The 19,984-nt window shown below is 34.7% G+C and overlaps 5 protein-coding genes and 1 pseudogene across 5 annotated transcripts; 3 read left to right on the top strand and 3 right to left on the bottom strand.

The window, feature by feature from the left end:
• On the top strand, window positions 34–598 carry LOC104700309 (histone-lysine N-methyltransferase ATX1-like). Its single transcript, XM_019226994.1, has 3 exons — window positions 34–180; window positions 278–381; window positions 469–598. The coding sequence occupies exons 1-3, from the start codon at window positions 34–36 to the stop codon at window positions 596–598; spliced, it is 381 nt and encodes a 126-aa protein (XP_019082539.1).
• On the top strand, window positions 2,860–5,057 carry LOC104700308 (jacalin-related lectin 12-like). The gene is given in 6 exon segments (XM_010415810.2): window positions 2,860–3,414; window positions 3,512–3,775; window positions 3,778–3,869; window positions 3,871–3,955; window positions 4,070–4,483; window positions 4,586–5,057. Coding segments are annotated over 6 exon segments (1,428 nt in total). The 5' UTR covers window positions 2,860–3,171; the 3' UTR covers window positions 4,916–5,057.
• Window positions 5,604–7,203, top strand: LOC104704313 (annotated as a pseudogene).
• LOC104700307 (putative F-box protein At3g44060) lies at window positions 7,584–9,434 on the bottom strand. Its single transcript, XM_010415808.2, has 3 exons — window positions 8,332–9,434; window positions 8,093–8,236; window positions 7,584–7,999 (listed from the first exon to the last, which is right to left on the bottom strand). Exons 1-3 carry the CDS (start codon window positions 8,917–8,919, stop codon window positions 7,733–7,735), a joined length of 999 nt encoding a protein of 332 aa, XP_010414110.1. The 5' UTR covers window positions 8,920–9,434; the 3' UTR covers window positions 7,584–7,732.
• Window positions 11,140–16,388, bottom strand: LOC104700306 (tRNA(His) guanylyltransferase 1-like). Its single transcript, XM_010415807.2, has 14 exons — window positions 16,147–16,388; window positions 15,704–16,048; window positions 15,289–15,420; window positions 15,136–15,180; window positions 14,852–15,021; window positions 14,644–14,729; window positions 13,587–13,694; window positions 12,955–13,211; window positions 12,531–12,662; window positions 12,382–12,426; window positions 12,110–12,279; window positions 11,929–12,014; window positions 11,726–11,833; window positions 11,140–11,399 (listed from the first exon to the last, which is right to left on the bottom strand). Exons 2-14 carry the CDS (start codon window positions 15,805–15,807, stop codon window positions 11,274–11,276), a joined length of 1,569 nt encoding a protein of 522 aa, XP_010414109.1. The 5' UTR covers window positions 15,808–16,048; window positions 16,147–16,388; the 3' UTR covers window positions 11,140–11,273.
• LOC109125131 (INO80 complex subunit D-like) lies at window positions 18,656–19,867 on the bottom strand. Its single transcript, XM_019226993.1, has 3 exons — window positions 19,551–19,867; window positions 19,339–19,434; window positions 18,656–18,920 (listed from the first exon to the last, which is right to left on the bottom strand). Exons 1-3 carry the CDS (start codon window positions 19,865–19,867, stop codon window positions 18,656–18,658), a joined length of 678 nt encoding a protein of 225 aa, XP_019082538.1.

The raw sequence follows: 19,984 nt of genomic DNA, 5'->3' as shown, positions 1-19,984 counted from the left end.
GCATTCCGTTGGTAGTATAAATCTTGGATGCCGATGAGTGAATCAATATCTGAGGACAAACAAAAAATTTCTTATGTGATATATGGTGCAAGGACTTACATGTTTAGAATTGATGATAAGCGAGTCATAGATGCTACAAGGGCAGGAAGCATCGCCCACCTGATTAATCATTCCTGTGTGGTATGACTATGATCCGTTAAACTTAGTTGCTTGTATTCAATTTGGTTAGCATCTGCAAACAAAAGAACTAAGCATTTATTGCTTTACTCTTATGCAGCCCAATTGCTATTCAAGAGTCATTACTGTTAATGGAGAGGAGCACATTATCATTTTCGCAAAGAGGGATATCCCTAAGTGGGAAGAGCTGACCTATGACTATAGGTTTCATTTTTGTCGCCCTTAAAATCAATCATCTGAGATATTCTATAATCCTACTTGCTACTGCCGCTGATTTTGTGAAATTTACAGGTTCTTTTCAATTGGTGAGCGCCTTTCATGTTCATGTGGTTTCCAAGGGTGTCGAGGTGTTGTGAATGATACAGAAGCTGAAGAACAACAGTCAAAAATCTATACAAGTGGTAACAATCATCCTTTATAATGTTGTATACTGAGAGCATATGTTGTTTAGCTTTGCTACACTCAGACTCTATTTGTACAGAGACTAATTAGTGACTCTTTTGTAAATCAATTTTCACCATATCAAAACTAGTGACAAGTGTGAATCTGTGATTAACATACCATCACAAACAGATTACACACCCTTATTATATATACAAAGTATCGAGTGCTCGTTAAAACCTTCTCCTGTAAACCTCATGGGAAAACCCCGAAGTAAGGAAAAAGAGTACGGAGAGTATCTTCGACAGAGATTTTATGTTTCCCTTAAACAAAGATCTCATCAGATAGTCTTCTATGTAGAATGTTGCCATAGTCAAATCCGGTAGCTTAGAGTTGGTCTATTTAATAGCAAAAGCTGATTTATCAGCTTATGTGCATAGGTCATGGATTCTGTGATTTCCTTGTTGATAATCATCTTCGGTCTTGGAACAAAGAGATGGTTTCTTATGATTGTGATTTTTTTTATGTTTCTTGCATCCGTTAACTGTTAATTAGACTCGTAGACTGCTAAATTGTTGACTTGTATATACCTTATCTTAAGGTTCAAATGTATAAAAGAAAATACTATAGATTTTATTAAATTAATAATAAAATAAAAATTTATGTATTGAATATATGTATAATTCTATTAATGTTAGAAGAAAAACATCAAATAAATTATAAAATATAATATTTTCTTTAAAATTAAGACTTAAACAAAATTTTAAAATAAAATTTTATGATTTTCATTAAAAGTTTATATATTAGTTATTGTAAAACATCAGACTCTTAATATCTTTAAAAAACAAACCAATCTCTCACCTCAATCTCGCCATGCGACTTACGTTAAAAGTTTGTACATTAGTTATTATTCAATCTAATTTCTTTGATTAATTTTGATCAGAGAAATTAGATTGGATTTTTAGAGCTTGCGATTTCGATGCTCTAACTCTACCATAAGCCATTTTAGTGAAAAGGTATTGAATTTGGGAATTCATCTATGATCAGAAATGAATCTAATCTTGCAATTTTGATGGTAGGTGAGAAAGGTTTAGAAGGAAGAGGGGTGAGTAAGTGACTAATCTTGGCGATTTTGATGCTCTAACTCTACCAAGCCATTATTGTTTTGTTTTTTTTTAATATTTCATGACGTCAGCAGCCCCTAAAAAATGGGTTTGCTATATTATATATAGTTTCTTCATAGAAAATAGAGATTCCTCATATCCTTGATTACATCATCTTCTAGAAGCAGGACAGGGTGGCTGCTTCTGGTCACGCTAGTAAGAAACCTCATACCACCCGTAACAAGTTCATAGTCTCAGAAGAAAGCTGATAAATGTGTTACTAGTGTCAGGATGGCTCTCCCAAAATAAGATACATGAAGATATTGTGAGATAGGAAGATAAACATTTCTTATTATTGCATTTTCTTACTTGCGTCATTATTACAATAGTAAGCCTAATATATACAAAGCTGATATAATTAAACCGGTACTCGGTCAAGAATTGCGGGTCGCAGAACTTCAAGTACTTGGAATAGCATGGTGTAATAAGCTCTGTCAACTAGGGGTAATAAAATCATCCGTCCACAAGCATACTATTACAATATGAAGTAAGACAAAGTCAAGTCAAAGTTAGGCTGAGATGAGAAAACAAATATAAAGAATGAATATCGGCAGGTAATAAAAACCAAAACAGAAAAGGACAAGGTCTTACTTCATATTGAAAGAGGTGATGAAGGTACGTAGCTTTCATCTTCTCATCATCTCTTCCAAAAATAGCACTAATTAATCTTTTAAAATTAAATCCTAAATTCAAAATATTAAATCTATCCCTCAAAATTATATTCTGAATGTGAAATTGTGAACCCAAACCTAAAAAAACAAAACTCTAAAAAATAATTTTAAATATTTTAATATATTAAGTAGTGTTATTTTTAGAAATTTATGTGTTATAGTTATCATAAAACTTGTTTTAATACTATTTTAGAGTATTTCTCTTAAATTTATATATCTCGTTTACAAAAGTGAGTTCACATATAAATAGTTTTACTTAAAATTCAGAATAGGCATATAAAATAAGACCAGTATTATATATAGAAAAAGACCCAGTTATATTTTACATTTACGAAAGACTTGTTATAAAAGACCAAGTTATATATAAAAGACCCGAAATTTGTATATAAATAGCTTTCCTCCATCGGCTTATAGACGATCACAGTACTATTTATTCTTCAACTTTCACTACACCATCAGAGGTCAGCTCTCTCTCTCCCTCTCCTTAATGCATATTTGCTTTTATTTAGTCAATGTTTAAACCTTAAATTCCTAAATATTTTTTTTGTAAACGTAATGAGGATAATTTTTAAGAAAGAGCATGGCAATCTCCTGTTTTTACTTTATTAGAAAATATACGGAACTGTTCCCTTTTCATTCAAAAGCTTGATCTTCTTTTTCTGTATTTCTACAAAATGGTGTTCTTCCTTCAATCTACATCCTGTTTGTTCCTTGTCTTGAAATGGTTTTTATTTTCCTTCATGTAATTTCCCAACCTATTGAAACACAAGTGGGTATTGATGCAAATTATTAGCCAAGCAACGCAATACAACAGCATGTCTCAAGATTCAAATGCGTCTGATGAGATGAATCAATTGGAAGGGGAAAAGTGGGATGATGGATCTGACCATGACGATGTGACAAAGATATATGTAATAGGTGGTGGTCGATGGATACAGTTCATCAAGATTGACTATGTAAAGTCTGGACAACCAAAAAATGGATCGTTCCATGGATTCTCGGATGGAGGCTTCATGCAGATGGTACGACTAGGAAAATATGCTAATGAATATCCCTTTATCAAATTTGTGTTCATGAGGATAATTGATACTGAGTTTTTTTTCACCAACTTTTACACAGTTTGAAATTAACCATCTAAAAAATGAATATCTTGAATCTGTTGAGGGTTACTACGGCACCAATGGTGGGTTCATTGAAGCACTTCAATTCAAAAACAACTTGAGGGTCTCTGATATGATGGGATATACTGTTGGCAACAGATTTAAACTGGCAAGCCATGGAAAGAAAGTCATTGGATTTCAAGGATCTGGTATGTATAAACTTATTAATCTTGATGCATATTTCACTTCGATCACTCCTACAAGAATGGAAGCGCAAGGGGGCAAGGCAAGGGAGGGAAAGAGTGGGATGATGGAACTGACCATGACAGTGTAACAAAGATTCAAGTACGTATTAATCTTAAAGGGATACAATACATCATTAAATTATGTGGATAAGGATGGACATCCTGAAAAAGAGCAGACCCATGGTTCTGAGACGGGTCAAGGTTACAAGCTAGAACCGGTACGTTTGAAGGCAAATATTTAAATTAAATTTTGTCACTAGGTGTTAATATATGTGTCTTGGTTTTCTATTAATGTCAACGTAATGTTTATTTATTCCCTTTTTTATTTTTAGTTTGAGATTAATCATATCGACAAGGAATATCGGCTATCTGTTGACGGTTGCTACGATGAAGATTCTGGTGTGATTCAAGCACTTCAGTTCAAAACCAACATAAAGACTTCAGAAGTCATGGGCAACGGTGAAAAGGGTACAAAGTTCACACTTGAATGCACCGGTCATGAGATTATTGGGTTTCATGGATCTGCTCAGGATAACCTAAACTCTCTTGGAGCTTATATCACAACCCTTCCTCTAACTAAATTAGAGTACATAGGTTCTGGAGGAAGCCTTTGGGATGATGGTACTTTCCAGGGTGTAAAAAAGGTGTGCCTTTATTTTAATGATTTTATTAGGTGTATCGAGTTCGAATACGTTAATGCTGGCAAAGTGGAAACCCGTGTGCACGGGAGAAAGGAAGGCATGGACGTTTCAAAAAAAAGAGGTATTGATTGAACAAGAGTATTTTAATCTATCTATATGTGTGTTCTTGAACACAGCTTATATGTACAAAATCTCATTTTGTTGCAGTTTGTACTGGATTATCCAAATGAGTATCTCACGTCTGTGGAGGGGACTTATATAGATAAGCCTGGCTACACGCTGATAACCTCGTTGACTTTCAAAACATCTAAAGGAAGAACCTCTCTAAGAATGGCAAATGCGTCTAACGGCAAATTCTTTCTCGAGAGCAAAGGTTGTGCTCTTGTTGGGTTTCATGGTCTGTCTACGAACTATTGTCTTTATGCTCTCGGAGCATATTCTTTTCCGATGACTCCTCTTCCGGAGGTGGAGAAACTAGATGCACAAGCTGGTGATGGAGGAGTTCCCCAAGACGATTGTGGTCTCCATGGTGTTTGATCCCGAACGAAACTTCCTCCACCAAGCTTTATCATGTTTTTTAGTGTTTTTTTCTTTGTGTTTTTAAATTATCATGTTCTTTAATGTCTCTTGATCCTGTACTCTACATACGTATTCGACCTTATGTTGTTTGAAGCATCAATCTCAATATCATTTAATAAGACAAATTGTTTTTCAAAAACAATTGAGCTTCAACAAAAGCCAAAAGGGTTTTGTGTGACAGATGTGGTTAAGACGAGACAGATTTTAAATTTATTGATTGTATTGAAAATATTAATTGGCTTAAATGAAAGGTAATATATGTCTTGACTACGGCAGCAAACAACGTACAAATCAAAATTAAAAGAGGCCAAACTTATATACACAACCTCCAACCCTCAATGTAACAATCAAGATAGAAGTCTCTGTTCGTTAAATCAATCTCGCTACTCCACCAATCCTCGTCGTGATCTGCAAATCTTGATCCTTAAAGTTTTTGACGCTCCCCTTCTTCTAACGTCAAACTGTTCGGGCAAGTATTGCGGGTCGGGAACTTCAAATACTTGGAATATCAGGAGAGTTTAGAGTGTGAGCTCTGTCAACTAGGCGTAAAATCATCCGTCCACTCTCCACAAAACATCCTATTACAATATGAAGGAAGGCAAAGTCAACTCAAAATTAGGCTGAGATGAGCAAAGAAGTATAAAGAATGAAATATCGGTACGTTATAAAGTATTACCAGCATCGGATCGATACTCGTGTCCCAATCGAGATCACTGTAAGCCCTACTTAATGTTTTTGAAAATTTCAAATGAAGTTGAAGTTATATAATTCACTACTTTCAAGAGAAATCTCAGTGAGCTTTACACCTTGGCTTTGTATATTGGACTAATAGGGTCGAAGACAATAGATTGGAGATGATGTTCTCTGCTTAGGTTACTCTTTTTGAAGTTGCTAGCTTATTCACGAAGAACAATGATTGGTGAAATGATCTTTAACTGAACGAATTTGAGGCTTTCTCCTAATTAAAAGCCAGCTTGTGAAGATAGGGTGCTCTTTAGGTTATACTTTTAAGTGTTTTATCATCTGCTCTTAGGATTTTTCTTTTGCATAGACTCTGTTAGGGGCGGTTCTGGTTCTAATTCCTGACCTTCGTAGAAAGCTGTCATCTTTTGCTGAACTTAACCCTTTTTTTTTGTTTGTCAATGCCAAGATGGGAGAACTGAAGAAGCTGGTTGAAGCTAAGAGGGTAAAATAAAGTACGTTGGTTTGTCTGAAGCCTGTGCCTCAACTATCAGAAGAGCACATGCTGTTTACCCAATTACTGCTGTGCAGTTAGAATGGTCCTTGTGGAAGAAGAAATCATTCCGACCTGCAGGTATTCATATTTCATCATATCCTACTTTCCTGATGCAATTAATCTATCAATCATGTAACTTCATATTATCTTTTCCTTCTTCAGGGAACTTGGGATAGGGATTGTTGCTTACAGTCCTCTAGGACGAGGTTTCTTTGCATCTCGACCCAAGCTTGTTGAGAAACTAGACAAGGATGACTTCAGAAAGGCAAGTATATAGGATTTGTATGACTTGTTTGTTGATGAGCCTTAGCTCAGCTGTGGATTAATCAAAGGACTTTGTATAATAAACCAAATTATTGCAGGCTTTACCAAGATTCCAAGAGGAAAACTTAGACAACAACAAGATCGTTTATGAGAAAGTTTGTGCAATCTCGGAAAAGAAAGGATGCACTCCTGCACAACTTGTTAGACATAATTGAGTTTTGTATAACATAAAGTCACATTCGTATAAGTTAGTTTCTAGTTAAGAGTCTTGATGTTTAGATTGTGTCGTATATTGTCTAAACGTCACAAGTAGAAGAGATGGAACTCTTATTGCGTCTGTTGTTTTATCTATTTAAGCATCGAAACTATGATGTAAATGAACAAGTTTCATGTATATAAAAGTTTCAGTCCTCGTTCTTGTCTTCGTAAAGGAGAAGAAGAGACGTTGTCTCTTGCTCTGTTTTGTTCTGTTTCTTTTCTTCTTCCTCTCAATATTCTAACACAACTAGCCCTCGCATGGTTTCACCACCAGGGAGACGATGTTTGTCCCATCCCAGGAACCACTATGATCGAAAACCTCAACCAGAACATTGGAGCTTTATCGGTAAAACTCACACCCGAAGAGATGACTGAGCTTGAGGCCATTGCCCAACCTGGTTTTGTTAAAGGAGAAAGATACACGGCTATGATGCCCACTTTCAAGAACTCGGAGACACCACCATTGTCTTCTTGGATTACTGCTTAAAACCGCTGAAGTTTTTATGGTTGTGGTGGGTTCATAACATTGAAGTGGTCTAAGTTATGTTAGCCATATCAAGGTAATAAAACGAGCTGTGTCTTCGAGAGAGTGGATTATGGTGAGTTCACTCCCAGGGAAACCCAAAACTATAAGTGTTAATGGCTTTAAGAATAAATAATGTATAGAGTTCCCCAAGTGAAAACTTCAATTTACATTTCACACATTGTAACCAAACTCTATAAAGAAAGAAAGACTATCTATAACTTTACTCAACTCTATGAAGCATATGCGTGATAAAGTATATCGGTTTCATCTCTTCGGTTCTTGGTTTCGTCTTTTACACACATGGTAACATTCAGAAACACCTAAACATGGTAACACTCAGAAACACCTAAACATGGTAACTAATATATAAGTTGTTTTTTCTCGTTTTTATGATTGGCACCACAGTAAATCATAAATCGCTAAACAAACCAAAAAAACTTACTAATGTAAATATTTTACACATAATAACTTATGATCTTATGGATGATAGTCATAGGACTTGTATCTTGAGTTTGGATGATGATGCGGGAAGCTTCAACAGATCCTCTGTGACCTGCATCTTTTTGAGGCCATCCATTCTAGCTGCAACAACGTAAACTTTTACCACTTCAAGACACTCCATTTTCCGTAAGAAATGGCTAATGTGTTTCAGCTCGCTTGCATATCCTTGATACTTGTTGATAACCAACATCTTTATTTGGTTATTGGGGGGAATTCGAGTAAACCGATGCCGTTTACATGAGAACCAATTCAGACCCTGTAGCATAAAAGAAGAGAGACTAGTACTTTAGTGTCATGCCACAGTCATAGATAGAAAATAAGATTTGTTCAATGTTTGCTTAATACATACCGAGAGAACCAGAGTTTTAAGGTTTGGAGAACCCTCTAGCAGAAGAGGCAGATACACTTTCCAACCTTCTTCTTTACTTGCAAACCCTAACTCAACGAGGTTGTTGAACACTGGTAATCCATTTTTGCAGCATAGCAAAATCACCTGAAACACACACACACAAAGAATGTTTTCCTGTTTCTAACCNAAAAAAAAAAAAAAAAAAAAAAAATGATGAGACCATACACACAAGTACTGACCTCGACAGTGGAAGAAGTCAAGTGTAGGGTCTTGACATTGCGTATCTCACAGATGATATCCCTCATATCCGCTTGCTCGTCATCTTTTATGAAACGAAGGTCCAATGTAGCTTTGGCAAGTGAACCCAAGTGAAAGTTTCGAGATCCACGCCCAAGAAAATCAGAGTAGTAGAAGTCGACAACATTAGGTGTGTCAAATGGAATATTTCTAGAGAAACCTTTATGTTTACGAGCACAGCTATAGGTAACAGAGAGCCTCTTAATGCTTTTGCTGGATATGACGTATGAAACACCCGGATGATACTTGTAATATCCTATGGTCAAGTCCTCAAGTACAGGGCAAGCATTGAGAAGTACATCAGATAATTGATCATCCTTAAAAGCGGTTTTGTAAAGGAGGAGAACCTTTAGTGATGGGAGAGATGTATCGGAAGGAAGAAGTCTTGGGCAGTGTGGTTCGTAAACTGTGGGTATCAACGATAGCTTAACCAGTGTGGTGCTGGTGAAGATTTTGGATGAGATAGAAAAATTCCACCACAATACACCTTCTATGCGTAGATGAAGCTCGGTCAATGTCACTATCGTCATATGTTCGACTAAGGTCAAGTGAGAACTTCTTTATAGTGTTACAGCCTTGTAAAGCCAATGTCTGATCCACAAAATCATGGAAACACTTTTGAAGCGTATACAGTTTTTGTTTCCTCCTCGGGAGCGTATACAGCTTGTAAATAACTCCAGGAAGGAGTTGTCATCAAAGTGAAGATTATGACTGAAAGCAAAGAGAGTCCTCCATCTCTTGGAAAGAACAGAGGTACAAGCAGCTTGTTTCGTTGGAAGGCAGGACAATATTTGGACAAGATGGTCATCAAGAAGACAATCCATTGGAAGCGTACAAGAAGATGAATGGAAGCGTTCAAAGATATGCCCAAATCCGTCTACGAAGCATGGAATCGTCAATGGTGATGCAGCGCTTGGAATCGCGGCGGTTCCTGAATTGAGTCTTTAGGAAGCGTGGAGGAAGCGACGATTTAGAGTAGTAAGCTTGGATGGTTTATATTGGAAGCGCTGACGGCAAAACTAAGGTTCGAACAAAAAAAAAAAAAAAAAAATACAGAGATCGGCGATCTAAACTAGGTGAAGGGAAGGAAGAAGGCACTTACCACTTTTGTGTCTATCTAGATTCGAACTCGGCACCTGGAGTTCCTCAAAACAAACAATAACCACTACACAACATTACACTAATAACATAACATGTTCAATTATAATAATATATAACCCCNAAAACTAAGGTTCGAAAAAAAAAAAAAAAAAAGAAAATACAGAGATCGGCGATCTAAACTAGGTGAAGGGAAGGAAGAAGGCACTTACCACTTTTGTGTCTATCTAGATTCGAACTCGGCACCTGGAGTTCCTCAAAACAAACAATAACCACTACACAACATTACACTAATAACATAACATGTTCAATTATAATAATATATAACCCCTTCGTTTTGGGTTTTGATGTTTAGTTTCTAACTCATATATTTAAGTATTATATTATTCTTTGTCATAATTATATATTTATATTAATATTTTCACAACAGTTTTCACAAAGTAGGCTTGGAGTTGAGACTTATTTATAGACAATACTATTGTAATTACAATCAATAAAAAAAAAAATAATAATACAGGCTTTGTTTGCCAAGAATATAGAAACTGTAATCCTTTTTAACTTCCTTCGACTTCATGCCTAATTTTCTGGAAATTCAATAATCAATCATAATCAATTATTATTATTTTGATATCAATCTCCAAAGATATCGCACGCATAGCATCACTGAACATACGCAAATTACTGAACGTAATATTCTCAATCCTATCAACAAAAAATATAAACTTCCCAACAATAGAGAATTCCATATATTCTTTATCTATATTAATATTTTTACAGCAGTTTTGGCAAAGAAGGCTTAGAGTTAGGATATATTTACATCCCATGCTATTGTAATTAAGACATTTAAAAAACAAATAAAGAAGAAATTTGAAATAATCAAAAATCGAGTATAGAAATACATGTTTTCCTAAAATATCTGAACAAAATTTATTTATATTTTCTTTTTAATTATAAGTTTTAAATTCATATATACATCGGGTATGGAATTTTAAAATGGTAAGATAGATTACTAAATTGATAAGTAATTGAAAATTCTTGATAATAAAAGTATTGTATGTAGTTAATTAGGACACTTACACTCATAACTGTTAGCATATTTCATAATAATTTTCTACATCCTACAAAACATATCCGAAATGATGATATCTTTACGATATTTTAATTTTCTAACCAAGATTTTCGGAAATCACTCATAGAAAAAATCCTATCATTTTCTTAAACCATTATAAATATTCTCATGAGCAAAACCGGTTCTTCTACGACAACGTCCAATGAAAAGACGATTTATGTGCTGCTTATTATGTCTTCTTTACTTTTCATGTTACCATTACTTTGTCTGTTTTCATATTATGTCCTCTTTAATACCATTTTTTTTGTTTTCTATATTAGGGTGTTAGGACGATCCATGATTCTGTCAATAATTTAACAGGCGAGTAATTTTTTATTATCATGATATGTTGCCTATTTCTAGGGTACTTTTAAGAAAAGTGAAAAATATTGATTAGAAAAACTTAATAACAAACACATAATGTAGGTTTCAATGAGGTGCTTCATAATCAAGACGACTAAGAAAATGATCTAGAAATGATTCTAAAATCGGTAGGTAATAATGCTCTAAAATCTGAAGTACAATGGTTGACACACTTGTAAACTGAGGTTTGAGCTCATATAACGCATGTGTGGAACAAAAAGTTGGAACAATTGTTCGTAAGTTGTAAAGAATTAGTATTTGCAATTAATTAGTCTTACAGGTGAAGTAAAATAATAAAATGCAGTTGTTTTGAGATCAGTAGCTAAGAATGTGTGGGTGTTCTTCCCAGAAACAGCGTTCGATGATGTTGCAATGATCTACGGCCACTTCTCCTTCCAGTTTCTTCCCTGAAACAACTCCATTCTCGACTGCAACAGCTTCCTGAAAAGAATATTCAGACAGCTGTTTAACAGGTAACTACAAAGATCACGCTCTTCAATCGGAGAAGAAGTCCCATACTGTTCAAATGCTTGATGAGTTTGATATAAAAACGAGTAACAAGCCTTGGGAGGGTAGTGACACTTCAGGTTTGGTATGATTTAGCCATTTACAAGTTTAATAGCCAAAGGTTTGACTAACTTAATTGATTCACACTAATAAGAACAGAACCAGTTTGGCACTTATAAAGTTTCTTCAGCCAGTCCACTGTATCATAATCTTTCTATATATGCATAGATTTAAAGATTGATAATTAAGGCAATACTAACCTTTAGGCGGAAAACCGAAGAACCCATTCGAAAGATTAGAGGTAATGAGTTGTACTCAATTCCAAATTGACGGCTAAGCAGCTCATTTTTCTCTCGTGTTTGGGTACCCTGGAAAAGTCATTCACAAAAAGCAAGATAAAGAACCATTTTAAGCATTTGACTACTTGAGAAAATGATAAATTTATCCATCATTACAAAAGTACCTTTAAGTAATCTTGGGATTGAGTTTTGGTTTTTCCAGACTTAACAAGCATCCAGAAACATGTATTGTACTGATTATTGATGTGGCCTGCCAAAAGAAAACATAAGAGAACATGAGACTACTTGTATATTGATGTTTCACTTCGCAAATAAATAGTTGATTACAAGTAAACTTGTACTCACAGTCAACTTGTCTCCACGCCAGATAATCCAATAGAATATTGTATGTTGGATAGCATACAGCTCGTCCATCGAATGATGGAGGGTACTTCAATTCTTTGTGAGGGAAAAATTCTCCCCATTGTAACACATATGTGGATGTAAAGAAGGATGTGACTGCAGATATTATCTTACTGCAATGCAAAACTAGAAAATTTAGTGTAACGGAAATTAAGACAAGAAAATTAGGAAGATAGGGCCAAAAAGTGTAACGGAAAAGAGAAATTTAGTTTAACCTGGATTGTCTTTTGTAGAGCTCAGATTCTTTCTTCAAAACAAAACTGTAATCGATGCTGAACTTAATTAATTTCTAAGATATGTAAAAGCTGAGATAAAGAGTTTGAGACTTGAGAGATAGAGACTTTGAGACTTGAGAGATAGAGACCTGTACTCATCACTAACACCATAGGCAAAGTGAATATCCTCAAACTCCTCGAGAACCGCCACTGCACATGAATTCATAAGTTTCAGAGCTTGCTCATCATTTGGCTTCTCAAATTCATGAACGTCAGAAAATCTATCAAAATCCAAGCAAGCTGCATGAGTTTCATTTCCAACATAGAACGTTGGTAATCGATAATAATATGAATTCTTTCTGAAAATGCAAATTCAAATATCAGAATATGCCGTAGACAAAAGCAACCATGACACAACAAAACAAAACTGAACAGGCCAGCCAAAGAAGTATACCATTTCATAAAATAGCTGTATCTTATGGAGCACAAGGAGTTTACTAGTCTAAGGTTCCAGTGCAATTAAAAATCTGACAAAGTTCTAAGAAATTAAGATGATAAGCTAAAGAAAATTACCTGTGAAAATGACAGCCATCAATCCTTACCACGACCCAAGTTAAAGGTAACAATTTGTTCTCAAACTGAAACGACCTAATAAAGTCTGGTTCAATTTTTCCAATGTCTTTCGTGAAGTGGCCAAGATAATTATATAGGGAAGGCTGCTCATTCCAAAAGTTTATTCCGGAAATATTCTCTGAATGTACAAAAACAGCCTTTCTCCTCAATCTTTTTACAGGATTGCCATTCTCATCATGCTTTACAGTTTCTTCTACCTGAATGAAGTTAAATAAAGTATGTCATATTGGAAATATACAATGTCTTAGGTATATAACATCAAGCAAGATGCAATGACAAGAGAAGATCTGACTCTTTCCCATACAGATGATCAGCTAGACACATCAGTTTTACACGTGAACATCAACCAAGCTGAAGTAATAGTCTTCCACACATGACCAGATTTTACAAGGGTTCAGACACTAATTTGCAAATTACAACGTGTAAGCCTAAACATACATGTGCACAAACAATATTGGTCAACAAACTATGACAACTTATAATTGGAAGATCTATATATCTAAGTACATAGATAGCACATATGAAATCAAGTGTTGTATATATAACTTCCACCAAAAGATATAAACTATCACCTTTTTCTTGAAAAGACTAGATCCTTGGCGAAACAATTCAGGAAGCGTTTTGTAGTTGATACCAAAATTCTGAAACAGAAGCTCATTTTTCTGCTGTTTTTGTGTATCCTGCAGGTACCCAATAAAAATAGACATAGTGTGATCAAAGACCGTCATATAATTACTAGGCATGAAACGAGGCTTAAGAAGGTATTTTGACATCTGTATAAGAAATAATAACAATAGTCGTAGTATTAAACACATTCCATGACAAGAAAAACATTGATCCCTGCCATAGAAAAGCACGAACAAACACACCTTTAGAACCTCTTGTGCTTCACTTATGCTCTTTCCACTTTTAACTAACATCCAAAAACAAGTGTCATACTGATTATTGGCGTGGCCTGCAACCAAGAAGTGGAAGTTGTTAGAAGTCCCCAAAGATATTTCACGACGATAAGCATAGATAATATCACGAACATGAATGTGTGTTGAGTACAATATTTAAGAAGTCAGAATGACTTACAGTCCTGTTGCCTCCAGGCGAGATAAGCTTGAAGAACCTCTACTGATGCACAACATACAACTTTGGAAGTGAAGGAAGGAGCATATTCTAATTTCTTTTGGGGAAAGAACTCTTTCCATTTCGCTACATAAACTGCAGCAAAGAACGATGCTACCAAGGACAAAATCTTACTGCATATCAACAAAAAAAAAAAAAACTATGATTCAAACAGATTCTTCAAGTAAAAACGCTTTTCTGAAAAACAAAAAAAAAGTATCGATAAAAACTTGATGGAATCAATATACCTGGCTCGTCTCTGGTAGAATCTTGATGTTTTCTTGAATACAAAGCTACAAAAGACATGGACATCAGTTAGAAGCTTTGTACATGATCTATAAAAGTTATGCTAAAATCTAAAAGATATTATGTGAGTCAAAGAAGTAAAATTCTCTGTTGACCTGTATTCGTCACAGTATCCATACGCAAATNTAATAACAATAGTCGTAGTATTAAACACATTCCATGACAAGAAAAACATTGATCCCTGCCATAGAAAAGCACGAACAAACACACCTTTAGAACCTCTTGTGCTTCACTTATGCTCTTTCCACTTTTAACTAACATCCAAAAACAAGTGTCATACTGATTATTGGCGTGGCCTGCAACCAAGAAGTGGAAGTTGTTAGAAGTCCCCAAAGATATTTCACGACGATAAGCATAGATAATATCACGAACATGAATGTGTGTTGAGTACAATATTTAAGAAGTCAGAATGACTTACAGTCCTGTTGCCTCCAGGCGAGATAAGCTTGAAGAACCTCTACTGATGCACAACATACAACTTTGGAAGTGAAGGAAGGAGCATATTCTAATTTCTTTTGGGGAAAGAACTCTTTCCATTTCGCTACATAAACTGCAGCAAAGAACGATGCTACCAAGGACAAAATCTTACTGCATATCAACAAAAAAAAAAAAAACTATGATTCAAACAGATTCTTCAAGTAAAAACGCTTTTCTGAAAAACAAAAAAAAAGTATCGATAAAAACTTGATGGAATCAATATACCTGGCTCGTCTCTGGTAGAATCTTGATGTTTTCTTGAATACAAAGCTACAAAAGACATGGACATCAGTTAGAAGCTTTGTACATGATCTATAAAAGTTATGCTAAAATCTAAAAGATATTATGTGAGTCAAAGAAGTAAAATTCTCTGTTGACCTGTATTCGTCACAGTATCCATACGCAAATATGATGTCCGGAAACTCTTCCAAAACCGCAGCAGAACATGAATTCATCAGACTGAGTGCTGTTTCATCATTAGGCTTCTCAAACTCATGAACTTGAGCAAATCTATAGTCATCAAAGAAGGTAACACAGAAATATAAATACACATATAACGTACTCCTTCATCAATGTTTTTAAGTTCCAGGAACAATTTGAAACACAAATGATAGCCAATTGAAACTAGATGTTCATAAAATCGAATCCTGAAAATTGCAATCAAAGAGCATCACAAAATTGACATTCTTATAGAACATTGATTGATTGATAGATTTCGAGATAAAATCATCGATTCATCAGACCATGTCCGTCAATTAACAAACGAATAAAAAAGCGAGAAGTCATGATATACCTAGAAAAATCACGACCATCGATTCGAACAACCATCAAGTTAGGAAGCATGACCTCGTCCTCCAATTCGAATGACTTCACATACTCGTATTTGCTATTCGCCATTTTTCTCTCTGAGATTCAACGACGTTACTATCTCTCTCTCTCTCTGCTTTCTTTCTTCGTTGACTCTACTCTCTCCTCCTTTGGAGCTTTCTCAGCGAAGCAGAGCAGTTTTTTTTAATTTTGGTGTTACGCGAAAATCCCCAGTACTACTGTAATCGAACCGGAGCTACCTAAACCGAAATCTGAGCCAGTTCGTTAATCCAAATTTGTTTAACCGGGGATCTCCAGTTCGGTTTTGTAACTGAAACGGTGAACCCAAGACCAGGGTCCAGGCAGGTATGTACAGTTAGTTAAACTGTTAACAATTTATTTATTTAAAGGTTAACTTCAAAATCTCACCTTTGCTCCCGTAGGTCCACCACGCCAAAGAGGAGTTCAGATAGTTCCACAATTAACGCAAGTCCTCTTGGTCACCACAACTCCAACGACTACGAATCGAAGCTTCAAAATTACTTAATCGGAGAGAGAGAGATGAAACCAGTTTGTGTCGTCCAGAGATTGTGAATCGGAGAAGAGGAAGAGTTTTTGCGTGACCCACGATCAGAATTTTTCAGAATCGTTCTTCTCAAGAAAAAAAAGAAAAAAAGAAAGTTTTATTATTATTGACCAACTAGGTTAGATCCGCGCGATGCCGCGGGATGTTATTTTATACATTTGATATTCAAGGTATGATTTTTAATTTTTTGAAATTATCTTAATCATGAAAATTATGGTTTACACAATGCTAAGATATAGAAATGAACCTAAAAAATCTACAATGGTTTGTAACTCCCTAGTATTCGTTATTACAATTATTTATTCGTATAATTGACTTAACTCTACTATATGCTATGTTTTTTCTCCTATTATTATTGGAGATATATTAGTGTAGTGTTATTTTGTGGTGTATTTTTTGTAGTTTACAAATTTAATCATCTAAGTTTATATAGTTTGTGTTGTTGTTACGTTATTATTTGTTTGTTTCCTTTTGTAAATTACCTATTCTTTTTTATAACAAGTCCACTTATGTCAAAATAAATAGACATATTTTTACTTTAGTTTGGTTTGTGTTATTATTTAAATATTATACTTATGTTAAACTGTATACAACATTTATAAGGATTATGTTAATTGTCAAAGTTACTTTAAAAGTTATAGATGATTTAGTTTTCTTAAATTAAAACATTTGGTTTTCGATCTTAAAAATTGTTTAATTTGTCACTGGTGTTATTATATATAAATCTTGAGAGGCAAGAAACCTTTGTTATCACACGCCAAAATTCAAACACTGCAATCATCACTGTGAAAATGAATCAAATAGTAAATGCATAAGCAATAAGATAGACATATGAGAATTTTTGTTTGATAATATGTAACTAATTTACTCTAGTTTATGTATGCTCCGGAAAGAGAGTTTATCCTCCAATCACGCTTGAGAGATTACTCTAGTTTGGTTCATATCCCTTATATGTATAAGTTTTCTCACAAAAACAAAAAAATACTGACATGTTGCGCTCACAAAACTCGAGAAATAATTTCTTTATTTGTCCTCAGTTTTTAATAGTATTTCTATTTACATACCACTGTATATTTTTTTTAAATGACACCCAAAATGTAATCCTTTTATTTTTTATAACTTAATTGTATCACTTACTTACATTTCCATAACATTTTAAGAACTTTTGATTCATATGGGAGATAATATAAAATTCATATTATAATAATTTTCATAAGTTAAATCTTAATTATACAAGAATTTTATATATTTAAATAAAACTAAAAAATATATACTACACCAATAAATTTTAGATCCCAAATAATAATTTTATCGATAAATATTATAGATTTTGTATATATAACAAAATTATTTATTAACTATTTTATTCTGCACATAATGCGGATTGTTATTTAGAATAAAATAAACTGCCAAAATGATGTTAGATTACAAATAGTCAAATAATACATAACCAAGATGTTTAAAGAACCTTGTGTCCCTTAATCGTTGCCATACACAGGTTAATTTGGGTTTTTTTACTGTTATTCTTGGACATTATTGTAATTAGGTTGGGTCCATAACAGAAATAAGAAGGAATGATGTGGAGTAGAGAAAAATTATTATTGGACAAAAATATTGAGCTGTATTAATTCTTATAATTTGATTGGCTAACTGTTTTAACTGATGTGTCAACTCTTCCTTCAACTAAATTGCTGAGGTGTCAAACACTGGACTGAAACACATTTAATTTTCATTGTATTGACGTTCAGTGTCTTTAAACGTCTGCGCAGGAGATACCCTTCTTAGGGTTCCATCGGGTCGAACCGGTCAATCGATTCAGTTTCTTTTTTTGCAATTAAATTTCATAAAACCGAATAACATTCTAAATCGACCTGATTTTAAACCAATTTTGTCAGCAATATGCCTCGTTTCCTGAGTGAGTCTCGCATTGGCCCATATTGATCTTACATACGTTTTATCAAAATTGCAACAAAAACAGAGACGGACATCTCCAAATATCTGAGAATCAGTTATAAAGCTTTTGTGCGGATCTAATATCATCTTATTTAAGTCTATAAAAACAGTAGAATCTTCATCTCAATAAACTACCACTATCTTAGCTACTATACCCAACAGGCCACAGTACACTGTAACAAAACTTGTTGTAATCGCTCGGTGTGCAGATTAAAACCACATCCAATTACCTACACTGTCTCAAACTCTCTGTAGAAGAATCAGAGCACCCAACATATAATATAAAGTTTCCTGTCACTTCTTAGAATGATATACTCTACTCGGCAAGGATCCTAACCTCTTTCAATTCTGGAAAACGTCGTGATACATACTTCTGGGAACGCTAAGTAAAAGCTTAACTCAGCTTGTATTTTCTTCTTTTACAACACTTTTAAGTTTACCCTCCTTCTGTGGATTTTTTCTTTTTGCTTGAATATGATGCACAAATGCAGCTACTATAACATGAAGCTTTGGAGGAGGCTTGCTTGTTGTAGAGGCATTGTGACCTGCATCCTTTAGAGCTTTCGTAACAAGCTTTTGGGATTTCTGGAAGTGCATATTGCACAGTGCAGGAACAGTCGACGCTAGTGTTGGTTTTCCACAAAGTAATGGTCCTGCTGGAGCTCTGAAAGGGGTACAAACAAATGGAGAGAGTTAGGAGAGAGAAACTTCTTAAAATTATCATCATATGGTTTATTACAAATCACTATACAAAATGAAAATGTATATGAAACCCAATCTGAGAATGATAAAAATGTATCAATCTGACATCTAGTTACTCTTTTGTTACAACCACAGTAGGACTGCTTCAACTCAATTACAGTTTCATCCTGGAACTCAAATTTGTAAAGATGATCCAATTATACTATAATACTCACAATCCTAACTTTCTTACAAATACACATCGACAGAGAAAAATTCAAGCATCTATGTCAGTTATGTATCTCAACCAGGATAACACAACACATCAATCAAGGTTGTAAAACAAGGCAAATACCGAATCCATAAATGGATAACTATTTCTCCCAATCCCTACAACAAACCTTGAAACGGAGCTAAGTGACAATCCCAAATCCTTTTTGCAAACACGAATTAAAACAAGAAACCTCTCTCGGGTTTGGCTCACTACTTCACACAATCTAATTCCCAATTTAAACTCATCATCTTAACGCAACTAAAACATGTAAAGAACATAACTTGAAGCCTAGTTTATGAGAAAATTACAAAACTAAAGAAAGGGGAAACGGAAACAAACCGTTTTATAACGTTAGTACAACCCGTGTAGAGCTTCTGCTTACTATCCTTGAGAATATGAAGCTGACAATACTTGGTAAGCGCCATAGCTTTAGCTTTGCAACCATACATACAACTCCCACAATTACTATTCGCATACTGATCAGTCTTACCACCATCATTGTTATTACCATTGTCTCCACTACCTTCAACAGCATCACCACCATCTCCCTCTTGACCAATCCTCCGTCTCTTATTCGATTGGTTATGTTCGTCTTTGAACGGACTACTCCCATACTTCCACCAGTAATCCCTGTGTTGCCCCTTGAGATCTTCCATTAATGCCCAATAATGGTCTCTGTAACACTTGGCGAGCTGCTTGAGGTTGTGCGATCGGCGTCGGAGAAGCTCCGGGCGGGTTAGGTGACTGGAGCGTGTGAAGATTTCATCCTCTTG

Source organism: Camelina sativa, chromosome 7 (genome assembly GCF_000633955.1).
Source record: "Camelina sativa cultivar DH55 chromosome 7, Cs, whole genome shotgun sequence".
Taxonomy (NCBI): Eukaryota; Viridiplantae; Streptophyta; class Magnoliopsida; order Brassicales; family Brassicaceae; genus Camelina; species Camelina sativa.
The sequence above is the reverse complement of the archived record's forward strand: the minus strand, read 5'-3'. Positions and strand labels throughout refer to the sequence as shown.